The sequence below is a fragment of the Zingiber officinale genome, chromosome 9B (assembly GCF_018446385.1).
Source record: "Zingiber officinale cultivar Zhangliang chromosome 9B, Zo_v1.1, whole genome shotgun sequence".
NCBI lineage: Eukaryota > Viridiplantae > Streptophyta > Magnoliopsida > Zingiberales > Zingiberaceae > Zingiber > Zingiber officinale.
This window is the reverse complement of record NC_056003.1, coordinates 100,940,676-100,953,532: the sequence shown is the minus strand read 5'-3', so window position 1 is coordinate 100,953,532 and position 12,857 is coordinate 100,940,676. Positions and strand designations below refer to the sequence as shown.

At 35.5% G+C, this 12,857-nt stretch overlaps 1 protein-coding gene across 1 annotated transcript; it reads left to right on the top strand.

Moving 5' to 3' along the window:
- The first annotated feature begins 80 nt into the window (after positions 1–80).
- On the top strand, positions 81–11,596 carry LOC122022379. The gene is made up of 9 exons (XM_042580350.1): positions 81–293; positions 637–1,170; positions 2,236–2,424; positions 5,282–5,374; positions 5,449–5,631; positions 5,715–5,817; positions 5,891–6,076; positions 7,330–9,734; positions 10,893–11,596. Exons 2-9 carry the CDS (start codon positions 940–942, stop codon positions 11,436–11,438), a joined length of 3,936 nt encoding a protein of 1,311 aa, XP_042436284.1. The 5' UTR covers positions 81–293; positions 637–939; the 3' UTR covers positions 11,439–11,596.
- Positions 11,597–12,857: the final 1,261 nt, after the last annotated feature.

Genomic DNA, 12,857 nt, shown 5'->3' with positions numbered 1-12,857 from the left:
TTGATTAAAAAATAATTAAAAAAATAGTGACACGCAGTGCGCAGATACTTGTATAATTATTAGGTGTCACCGTGTCATGGATTGGAGCCCTCAATACAAATGCTTGGGCCCTGAAGCTGGCCGCATTCTTCCACCCATTCCTCTCCTGCTCCTCTCGCTTGCGTCTGCTCCTCGATCTCCCCCACAAATTCTTCATAAGCTTTCGGCTCCTCGCTCGAACCCTAGTCTCCTGATCCTCTGCACACCGCCGTCGCCCCGATTCACGAATTCTTCTCTCCTTGCACTTGCCTCAGGTTGGAACCTGCTTTTCCCCCATGTTTTTCTAGGGTTTGTGCGGTTGAGGGAGTGGGGCCTCTTTGCCCTTTGGTTGGTCTCCCGTGTTCCACGCCATTGGGGGATTTTCGCCCCTCCGACTTTGTGTTCGCTACCCTTGGGTTGGCGTGGTTTGATCGGGAATTAATTAGATTGGACAGTGTGGTGCTGGAGGTGGATGATTTATCTGTTTTTTTTTTTTTTGCTCTCATTTAGTTTTCTTCTCTCCGCTTGTTATTTTGGTAGTCAGAGTTATCTTCGTTACGGTTTTAGAGCTATTTATTTTATTACCTGCGGATATAGTGAAATCTTCGACTTTTCCAGCGGGAAGAGCCTTGTCTAACAGAGTCAGTGGTCGATACTTAATTTCTTTTACTTGCTGGATGCTGGTTGATGGTGTCATGGAGAAAACGACGATCAGGTTTTGTTGTTTATATTGTTATATTGGCTGAAGATCAGAAAGGGGTCTTATGAAATTTGCAGCTGCCGTTTATTTCTTGTGGATATTGTGAGCATTCCGCTTCGGTGTACTTCTTTGCTGAGAACGTCTCTAGGGTTCAATTTTTTGCATTTGAAGAGAGAGAAGCATTTGAGACGTCATTTGTTATCAACTGAACGTAGCTTCACATGGGTGATCATGGAGTTTGGCCACAGCTAAATGGCCTACTTCCAAATGGTCTTTTGCCTGAAGAAATGACCAATGCAGCCCAAATGCGTGATGCAGATAGATGGCTTAAGGCAGAGGTGCAAACTGCTGAGTTGATTGCACGAATTCAGCCCAATCCCTCATCTGAGGAGCGCCGAAATGCTGTGGCCAATTATGTCCAGCGTCTGATTACAGACTGCCTCTCCTGCCCGGTGAGTGTGTATGCCTATTGATAATTTCTTACTAAAAATGAGTGTGTTTGTGAACCACAATATGTGAATTCCATTTTCATCTCTTGGCTGCTTAATTTAGTGCGCCAGCTTTGGAAGATGTTCCTAGATCTTTCTTGGAATAAGTTGCTATCCAGAATTGTAATTGCACCATTTGTGTAGTTTAGTTGACACAATTAGCAATGGAATTGGCTACTGTGTTTGAGTTATTTAGGCTGTTTGGCTTTTTTGTCATGAGAACCCATCATGGACATACTGTACAAGGATAAGGTTTAGGATAGGGATCAATGGGCTAAATTTATCATGCCCTTTCCTTTGGCATGAATAGCATAACAATTGCATCGACATTCTTTGTGCCAGGATTAGAAAAATAGCAAAGTGTTCAAATAACACACTATCCAATTTCTCTTTATTCACTAATCATTATGATAAAGTAGCAATTTATCGTAACTAACATAATGCGCTTGAAACCATTTTCAAGTAATACTAAGATCATATATTCAGAATTTAATATATGAGTTGAGTGTGGGATCTGTGGGTTTTCTTCAAACCAAACTGAATATTTTTGGATTTTTGTTACTAAGCTATATAAATTAAGCCAAATCAAAATTCTATTGAAACCAACAGTTTTTGCTGAAATTTGGGGTTGTTAGTGCTGAACCAAATATCAACAGATCCAAGTTTGATTAGTTGATTATTGATCTTTGAATACAAATGAACTATCAAATAATAAATCTATAATATCAATGCACACAAGTATTGCATTTCTGTTTACTTTTTGGTTTGACCTTGCAAAAAACTTGACCTGATCAAAATTTTAGTTGAACCTCCAAATGGAATCAAACTACATTTTATTTATCAAAATCCAAACTGAAATGAAAATTATATTTTATTTGAATGATGAACACTGCTGATATAGACATACAAAATATATAGTTATCTGTCTACAGAAGAGGTCCCCATCTAGCTAGGTTTTCTTATAGATGAACTTGTCTTCTTTTGCTCAAGTGATATTGATTTCAATTTTGTTCAAATTCTGGTTTCCAGGTTTTTACGTTTGGGTCAGTTCCTCTCAAGACCTATTTACCTGATGGAGACATAGACCTTACTGCATTCAGTGATAATGAGAATATAAAAGATACGTGGGCTGCTACAGTATGTGCTGTATTAGAGAGGGAAGAGAAAAATGAAAATGCTGAGTTCCGAGTAAAAGAAGTTAAATATATTCAAGCAGAGGTGTGAAATTTGTTTCTTTTTTCCCATTATGTTCTGTATTGATGTAGGCAATTGCCTCTTGATATGGTTATTATGTTATTATCTTTTCTTGGTTATAAATTACCATGTGTTTAGTTGTTGTGATTAGTGTTGCTATTAATATGTTTCTCTTTTGGCTTGATGCTTAAATGAAGAAATCTGACTTCAGTGAGTTATTAAGTCTTGGAGAATTTATCTTCAGTTCAGGTAAAAGGATAGATTATCTTTGTTGGTGGACATCTAATCCATATCCGATCTTAAGTTATTATTAGATGGTAGTTCATCATCATCATCAAGATTCAAGACCATGTGTTTGTCCCAACTATTACTACATCAATCTTATCTTCCATTGAATTCTATCCAAGTTTATATCATTAGTAATATTCAAATCCATTTAATTGTTTGTTATCATATTAATACTTTGGTTTCCCTCTACCCTTCACACCATGATCGATACGACTCTTCTTACTTTATAACATATTCATTGTGCTTAAACATGTTTGCATCATTTCAATCTATTGTCTCTCGTATTATTATTATCTCTTGGAGCCACACCTAGTGGTATTATACTTTTTTTGGACTTACAATTTGAGCTTATGATTTGATTGTTCACATTTGATCACACTACAACATTACATATTCAAGAGAGGGATAAAATAATATATCATTGTATTAACCAAAGGAGATTGTAACCTATGTACATATAGCCTTTAAGTCTAAATTAATTTTTCAAAAAATACAGGCATGATATTAAATTTAATATTCCTAATATTGTTAAAAATACCACTTAATAATAAGATTGCCGACTATTATTTCTAACACTCCCCCTCCCCTCAACATGAAAATTTATCGTGTCTAACTTACTACATAAAATATGAAATGATACTTGTATAGTGATTAACAAGGTTGATAAAGTGCACTCTAGATTAATTTGAAAAGAGGTGTTGATTAGTCTAATTTAAGCTATTTTTTTGAGATCTTAATAAAAACATAGTTGATAACATTTGTCAGAATGCAGATTATTTTCAAAATATAAAGTTGTTGATGACTGTCAAAAGATAGATGCAATCCTCCTCCTTACTTTCCCCTTAAATTGAAGATTGCAAAGAAAGAGAGATCAGAATTCTAGTATATTGAGACATGGAGTTGATATATGGAGAACATGTTTAAAATCTGACATTGCTCTAAGAGATGAGGAGAAAATGGTTAAGGACATTCTGTATGAAGTTATGATTTCTACTTTAGAGAAAGATACTTGAAGCAAGACAAAGGTTACAACTTTCAAGGAGAATAAAATTGTTTTAGACAAAAGTGAAATTGGAAGTCCAACATTTATATTGTGTTTTGCCGCGAGGGATGAAGATCCAGGAAGAAATAAGGTGGCATAAAAATTTCCTTAGGTGGAAAATGCTGGAAGAAAGGAATAGAATGTAGCTTAAATTGATCTTAAAAAACTTTAAAAATAAATTTTCCTTTTAAAGTCATTTTTAAATCTTTAAATATTTGTTAACAATTAAAGTTTTGAAATTGATAGTTTCTCTCCCATGTTCTTTCCAAGGGAAAAATAAATAATTACAATCTTATTCCTATGAGTATTTTTTTTCCTTTTTTCTTTTTTTTTACTGTACTTATTTTCTTCCTTTGTGGGAACTAAGGCTTATGCTCGAGAGGATATAAATGTTATGGTGTGATTTGATTTTACAGTTGTTTTACTTTAAGAGAGGGAGAGACACTTACTCCTAGACTAGAGAGATATTGAAAGAGACATTACTTTCTCATCTTGATATGTAAACACAAGTTGAATAGACGACAATATATTGATAATGAAATTTGAGTGGCCAAACTCTAATATTTTGATTCAAGATCTAAAGTGTTGCATGTGATAGAGAACACATTTTGTCTCTCTCTTGTTGTTTTGACACTTCACTTTTGAATAATTAACTCCCTTTTTTTGCATATCCATTTCTATTCGGTTGCTATCATCCTTGTGAACCAACAATCTATAAATATAGGTCCTTGAAAATTTCTTTTTCTTTTATTCCTTTTGGCTGGGGGATCTACTCTCTTTGTCAAGAAACCAATTAGTTCCGCAAACATGGGTGTGATGAGGGCAGTAGGTGAGGGAAGATTGAGCATATGCTTGTTCATCATGAGGGCTTGATGCTAATTGGATTGATGCAGGGAGGAGGGCTAGGTTGATTGTTGTCATCCCATAGGGAAGAATTATAACAAAGTTGTATGACCTACCTACTTTATGGATCAAGAGTGAAAGCTATGATAAAGTAACACGTACAAAAAGTTAATGTAGCTTATGAGATTATATGTGGGGTTTATAGAAAGGATGAGTTAAAATAGTAACAGTTGAGAGCAATTAGAGGTAACTCCTATAGTGGATAAACAGAGAAAAAAGAAATAGTAGAGATGTGATGATCATGTTAAAGACGACTAATATATTTTATAGTTAGAAGATTGAATCTATTAGAGTGGAAGGTGAAAGGAGCAATCGGAGATCAAGATAAAGATATTTGGCCTATTTTTTTCTAACAAACTTAAGCTACATTTTTTGGTTGGAAGTTCTCTTGCATGAATCTTTTACATCACATGATTTGAATAAAAAATTCTTAACTAATAACTTTTGCACTTTGTGTTTACTTTTAAAATTTGGATTACAAGTTGTTTTGATTAGTTTAGGTTATCCTGATCTAAACGCTGATTTGATGCATTTACTTATGGCCATCAATTAGAATTTAAGATGAATTTGCTTTGCATGGTACTTCTGTTACCATCATCGCCGTTCAATGAATCTCTCATTTTTCTGGTGGTGTTTCCATCTGTGCAGGTAAAACTTATAAAGTGTCTCGTTGAAAATATTGTTGTTGATATTTCTTTTAATCAAGTTGGTGGTCTATGCACACTTTGTTTTCTGGAAGAGGTTAGTAGAATTGATGTTGTTCCTGTTGATCCTCATGCATCTTTATGCCCATATAACCTCTGGATACTTCATAGATGGACAAAGTGATAGATCAAAATCATCTATTCAAACGAAGCATTATATTAATCAAAGCATGGTGTTATTATGAAAGTCGAATATTGGGTGCACATCATGGACTTATATCAACATATGCATTGGAGACATTGGTGCTTTATGTATTTCATGTCTTCAATAATTCATTCGTTGGTCCACTTGAGGTGACTAAACTTTGTTGCATTGATCTTTTATTTCTCCCAGTACTTAACTATGCTTGATGTTCGTCCAAATTCTTCCAATGCAGGTCTTGTATTGGTTTCTGGAATTTTTTAGTAATTTTGACTGGGAAAATTATTGCATTAGTCTTAGGGGTCCAGTACCTATCCGTTTGCTTCCAGATATGACTGGTAAGTTTATGGCCAGTTCTTTTACTGAACTTAAATTACTTAATTTATTGTACACTCATCAAGTGTCATGCAGCGGATCCTCCAAGAAAGGATGATGGCAAATTGTTGTTTACCGAAGCCTTTATTGACCACCGCACTGCAGTATATTCTGTCACACCTGGTGGACAAGAAAATCACAGCCAACCTTTTGTTTCAAAGCATTTTAATGTTATTGATCCTTTAAGGACGAACAACAATCTTGGACGTAGTGTGAGCAAAGGTAGTAGCAACTCTATTTCTTAGCTTACATTTGCTAACAATATCATTTTGTTCCATTTTCAGTGACAATCAACATAGTCTGGTTGTTCTTTATGCTCATATCACATTATTATTCAAGATTAGTTGCCTATTATTTTCATGTTATTTAACATAATTTTCAGAGAAGAAGTTTAAGTCCTGGTCCTTGTTGCTCAATGTGGGTAGATTTATAGATAGGTAGGTGCACTTAGGTGCTACATGGTTGACTTTGATATATTCATATCCCATATCCATACTAGCTTTAGTTCCAATTATGTTAGCCCAAGTTGAAATTGCAATGGTAAACTAAGATATATTTATGGACGTAGAGAAATCAATTTCAATATTAAATGTCTTAGTAGCATTGTTTAATGTCTTAGAAAATTATGAGATTAACCTTAGTAGGATGTTACAAGAACCTACAATCTTAATAGATGTACCACACTAATTTTGGTATAAGGTATAATCAACTAGACATTAATTGAGATGAATTTGTTGCTCTAAAATTTTAATTCAATTTTTACAATTGCTATAAACTTATATTTGGTAGTAAACAAACTAAATGGAGGAGCTAAATGAAGGGGGATTATAAATTAACACTCATTTGACTTGCATCTCAGCACATCAAAGTGTACTGTTCTAGTTTAGTTGGACGCTGAAACTACTCCGGCAAGGAACAAGTATTTTAAACCATGATTTGTACCTATCTCATAGATAAGTATTCGTGTGAGTGATGTTGTGCAATTGAAGGTGGACAGTCTGGAATCAGATGGTATACACGACTTTGTCTTTTTAACCATAAATGCCAACTAGATTGGTATAACTGGAAGTTATCCATATTGTGTCAATCTGAACTTCTTGCTTAATTTTATGCTACAAGGGAGCTATTCTGGTACTTCTTGTTGGTTTTACATATTGCTGCCTTTTCTTTGCAGCAGAACTTTTTATGCTGCCAGCAGGTTTTTGCATTGAGATGTGAATTCTAATTTTTTTTGTTTTTATCCTCACCTGCTCACACATGTTAAATCAATGATAAAAGAAAGTACAGATGATGCATAGTCTAATGCATGCATTTTACCTTTTATTAGCTGATTAAATTGTGCATATACATTGAGGTTAAGTTTTGCTATATAAATTTGGAAATTCAATTAGGTCCATTTTCATCTGTCCATCTCTTGCATGTATGAAGCATGGCGTTCTACATTCTCTGAAAATAACTGTTTACATTTTTGTCAGGAAATTTCACCAGAATACGAAGTGCTTTTGCATTCGGAGCCACAAAATTAGCCAGGTTACTTGAATGCCCAAAAGATGCAATAATTATGGAATTAAATGATTTCTTTGTTAACACATGGATAAGACATGGTACTGGTCATCGTCCTGATATTCATAGCTTAGATTTACAACCTTTTCAACAACTAAAAACTCTTTCGATTGAGCCTAAACACCTAAAAACCAGTGCAATTGTTGGAAGGAGGTTTGAGAATGGAATATTTCGAGTTGCCAAGGAGCATTCGACTGAAACTAGCCAAAGTTCTCATAATTTGATTAATGAAATTGTTGCCAATCATCAGGAAATGTTCAAAGCTAACACTTTATCTGCAGTCTCTCTTGATAGTGACAAAAGTCAAAAAAATTTGAAATCTAGTTACTCTGCCAATCCATGGAAAGAGCAGGGTAAACTTCAGTTTGCAAGGACTAGATCTAGTCCTGAGCTGACAGAAACATCTTTGGATTTATCTCGTGCAAGGCATGGTAGAGCAATGGAAACAGTGAAAGTACAAAGCCAAACAAAGTTCAATTCTAATATCAGAACGAAAAATTTGGGATCTGAAATAATAGGCAGTCACAATTCTAAGTCTTTTGATGATTCTGTATCAAAGCGGCTGATTCCATCACATAAAAATGTTGAAATGGTTTCTGACACAAACAATGTTTCAAATAGCCATCAGGCAGATTGTGGATTTTCTAACATGGGGGTTGAACTTGCTTCTGTATCAGAGGCCTTGGAGATGCAGCAGGAAGAACAAGACTTGGTGAATATGATGGGATCTTCCGGCATTCATAGTTTTAATGGACAGATTCCATATCAAATGCATGTAGCCCCATATAATCTGCCACTAACATTTTCACCTTTTCCAACTTCAATGGGTTATGTTAAGAGAAATTTGGCTGGAGTTATGCCTTCAAATTTACCCCTTCTTGGGGCTCCATGGGCGTCCACTATGCAATTTAATCAAAGTCTTGCTTCCATTCCCCTTTCCCATTACATCAATGTTGCCACATTAAGTTCAAATGTGGGTGGCACTGTCGATTCTTCTAATGATGGTTCTGCAGTAGTGGAGCTTAAGGAAAATGAAGTTGGTCACAGTAATTGGCAGGAAGAAGAGGCTGTACTCTCCAGAGGGTCTAATCCTAGTCACAGTGTTTCTCCTGACTACAAGCAGCAAAAACTAAAGGGCAGTTTGACCTCGAGTCCTACAGCAAGAGGCATCAATTCTGGTTCAGATCCATGGGAATGTGATAGAGTAGGTAGAGAAGATGGAAGTTTGTCTAGAGAAGAAACCAATGGCTCATTTCAATCCAAAACAACTAAAGTTGATGATATTCAATCTAATTCCTGGACTGCAAACCCTAGGCTTTTCCCTCTGTCACGGGTAGCTTCTTCTAAAAGCAGTTCTAGAGGCAAATCTATATTAGAAAATCATAAAGACAAGTTAACTGCAAACACCTCAGGGTCTGCCAGGGAAAAATGGGGTAGAAAATCAAGTTCCCCATCAGTCTCACCATCTGCTCGTGGAAAAGACAACAGTAGATTGCAGTTTGAGGGTTCCTCTGACATTGGTTTGGTCAAGGTAAATAATGATGTTTCAGATTTGATACCTTCAACTGTGGGAAATGATATGCCTGAAAAAATCACCGAATCATCATCTTTAGTCGCACCAGATGCAAGAAGCCATAATCTACCAGGCCAGGAATCTGAGCAAAATCAGTCAGATCCATTGATCCCTTTTGCACCAGTTCTTGTTGACACTTCCCAGCAGAGGGCCATGGATTATTCCAAGTTCTTTCCAACATTTGTTGCTACTGGTCCACCAGTTCCATACTTGGTATTTCCCTTTGGTAGTTTCACTTCCAACTCTGGAAAAACAGATGGATATGCAGGGCAATTGGATAGGGAAGAAGTGACAGATCAATTTCAAGAAAGTTCTGAACACCACGTCGATTTATTGGAGAACCTTGAGCAGTCTGAGGCTGTAGTGAGCCCTACTGTTTCTATGAATTCTGGTTCTGAGTTCTCCAAGGAATCTACTTCTGACATTCTAAACAGTGATCTGAATGGCCATCAGCAAAATCTAGTATATGGACGATTCTGCCAAAACCCTTATCATGGAACTGTATTCTACTCTTCGCCTTATGTAGGGCCAGAAATTTATCTTCCTGGTCATTACCCATGGGATGGTCCTGGAAGATCTCTTTCTGCTAATCTGAACTATGCACAAGCTATGGGATACAATTCTCGACTGATGCCTGTTTTGCCACTCCAGTCTGGTCCTGATGCGGCCTCTATTACCTTCCGGCATAGCGTAGATGAAGCTCCGAGGCCTCGTGTTGGTACTGGAACATACCTGCCAAATCCTGTAAGATTCTCACAACATTTTGATATTATAAGACACTCTGTAAGTCTGTTAGAAACTTTTATAGTTTTATATCTTCCCTAAGATTATAATAGATGTTTTATTTGAGTTGTTTTACATCTTGTATTTCTTTCTCTTGTTTGTTGTGCTAACAGTTGATTTTTTTTTTTTTTGCTTATATTTTGCATCTTATCTTTGTATTGCATTAGTTTGTAATTGTTATTGTCAAGAATTATAAAGCATGAAAAATTTAATATACCCATGGAGGAGATTTATAAGCGTTCGTGTACACTACTAATTTATAGTTGGTTACTTGTTAACTCTTCTAATTCAAAAAGAAGCTTCTAACTTGCTTTAAATAAAGAATAAGTTTGTAAAATTTTGTCTTTCACTTTTTCTTTCTTTTTGATGAATTCTAAAATTCTTCACTTTATTTCATTTTCCTAGTCATAGATAATGGGTCACTTTAGGCTGAACTGTATTTTTGTCCGTTAACTCTTCCTCAATATGATGTTTTTAGTTAGCTACAAATTTTTAGTTTGAAAGTTTATTTAAGCTTGAATCTAAAGATAAGAATAGAGCAATTTATTAGTCTAATTTACTTTACATAGAAGTTATTCTTTCTATATGCATCAGTTCCATATGTATCTTTAGCCATTTTAATGCATTATCATTTGCAAGAAAGTTTTGATACATAATACCTGTGTCACCATGCTTGCTCTTTGCGCCACAAAACCATGTACACTTGGACTTTTGATACCCTCCATAGACTCCTGTGCATTTTCTTGTGTTCTGTTGGCATTGGTTAATTTATCAGCTATTTCCCAATTAATGCTTTCTGAAAGTTAGGTTGTACAGCACTGTTTCTATTCTAAAGAAACAGTTATGTCGACAGTGATTAAATTGTGTTCTTCCCAAGTATGTGTTTCCTCAAAGTTATATTCTGGACCCGCTTGCATACTGGCATTGGTTCTCATCAACATCATCCTTTGATCAGCTTTGTTGTCCTACTTAACAGGATACTTCCTGTGAATGATATTTTTGATCTTCTATGATATTGAAATTATTTGTGCTTTGTTCAGAAGGGGACAAGGGAAGTTTGATAAATAATAAAACTGTATTTTGTTCTTCTATTAAAAGCATTTCTTTATCTTTGTACAGAAGGTTTCTTTTAGAGATCGACAAAGTAGTTCAAGGAATCGAGGGAACCGGAACTATGATCGTAATGATGCTGGGGACAGACCAAGGGCTTTTGATCTTAGTCATGGCCGCAACCAATCTGATAGAGCCCGGACTGGCCGGCTTCCTACAGCCAGAAATCATGAGGATAAAAGATGGGAGTCATACAAGCATGAGCCTCTTGCCCACAGAGGTCATGACCGCACATTTGCATCTACAAATTTGTCGGGCAATCTAGATAATGCACATGGCAGGCACCCGCAATTTGCTTCCCATTCAAATGGTGTTCTTCCAGCTGCTGACCAACTAATTCCTCCTGTTGTGTTCATGTACCCATATGATCAAAGAATTGCAAATGGTTCGACTGCTGACCAACTTATGTTTGATTCTCTGAGGGCTGTGCATATACCTATTGGTAATGAAGCCCATAGGTTAAGAGTTACAGAAGGTGAACGTTTTGATCACAAGCATGATTCACAACACAGAGTTTCTTCTCGGCCATCTTCAGATCAACCTTCTTCACCTTAACTAGAAATGTCGTTCTCATTCCAATTGTAGTTGTTTTCCTAAATTTTCTGTGTACATATTCGTGTTGTAGCTCATTTTTGAAGGTGGGAAAAAAATTGAGAATACAGTTTAGAGGCAAATAAAAACATCCCTGACAGAATGATGTCTTTCCTGGCCAATCCCAATGCCATTGTTCACTTTAAAACCTTTACCTTTCTTTTTGATTGACAGCACCTTTAGCAACAATTGAACTGATAAATGTTACTTTGAAAGCACATACTTACTAGTGGATGGATACAATGTCTAGACCAATTTCTGTCAGATATCATGTATTATCAATATAGTGTTTCATGGTGTAACATCCTAGAGTTCATTTGTTTCCTTTACAGGATGCTACATTCAAATTTGTAGTTGTCTTCTGTTGTTATCCTCTGTTTGTAGTCGCACGCCATATTGAGGATAGGGTGGTGTTATTTAAACTAGAATGAGATGATACAGATTTGACAGGTGTAGTTCGTTCTATGTTCTGTATCCTATCAGTAGATTGAGAGGATAAGTTGTGCCCTCAAGGTTTTTTTTTTTTTTGTATTTAGCAATTATTGGAAATGTGAGACCTATTTTTCAATATTTCACTAATCTAAATCTATTTGTTACAGTAGTTAACTTGCAAAATAGCATGTTATGCACTGTGGAGTTAACTTGTAAATAGCATGTCACCTTGTGATTTCTCGTTTCGCTATTTATGCCCTTTAGCTCTTGAAGCATAGAAGCTGATCTGAATCTTGAAGAATTATTGGAGGACCAAGCCTTGCTTCTGAGCCTGCAAAACCTGATGGATTTCCAGCATTCACTAAAAGCAATAGATGCTGTCAACAAATTCCTATAAATTTGAATAATTTGCATTCCATATAAATTTGAATCATTTGCATTCCATATAAATTTGAACCATTTGCATGTCGTTTCAGCTTAAATAGATGGAATAAATACAGATTAGCTTGGTATATGTGATAATTAGAAAAACTCGTACATATCAAAGGCGGCTGCCAATTCACATTCATCTAGAAAAATGAATGTGAATGAGAAACCAGAAACCACATGCAGTTTCTTCATGGTGCAAGGTTATGGACTAAAAAAGGCGATCTTCTTAATTTAGCTTGAGATTTTTTAGGTATTACAGAAAATCATAGTTTTAGGTCTCAATTTTGTGAATCCATGTAGAAAGGTAAATCTTAATGTAGAAGTTAAGATTAGAACGGGATCCGTACGGTATCTTAAAATTTTCTTATGAGACTATATACAATATCAAAAGTTTGATATAAAAAAAATATATACGTATCTAAAATTTGGTCGATAGGTATAAATTACATAATGTTCATACTCAAAATTTTGATACAAGATCGATACAATACTATTTATATCAAAAATTATAAAAGGAAAAAA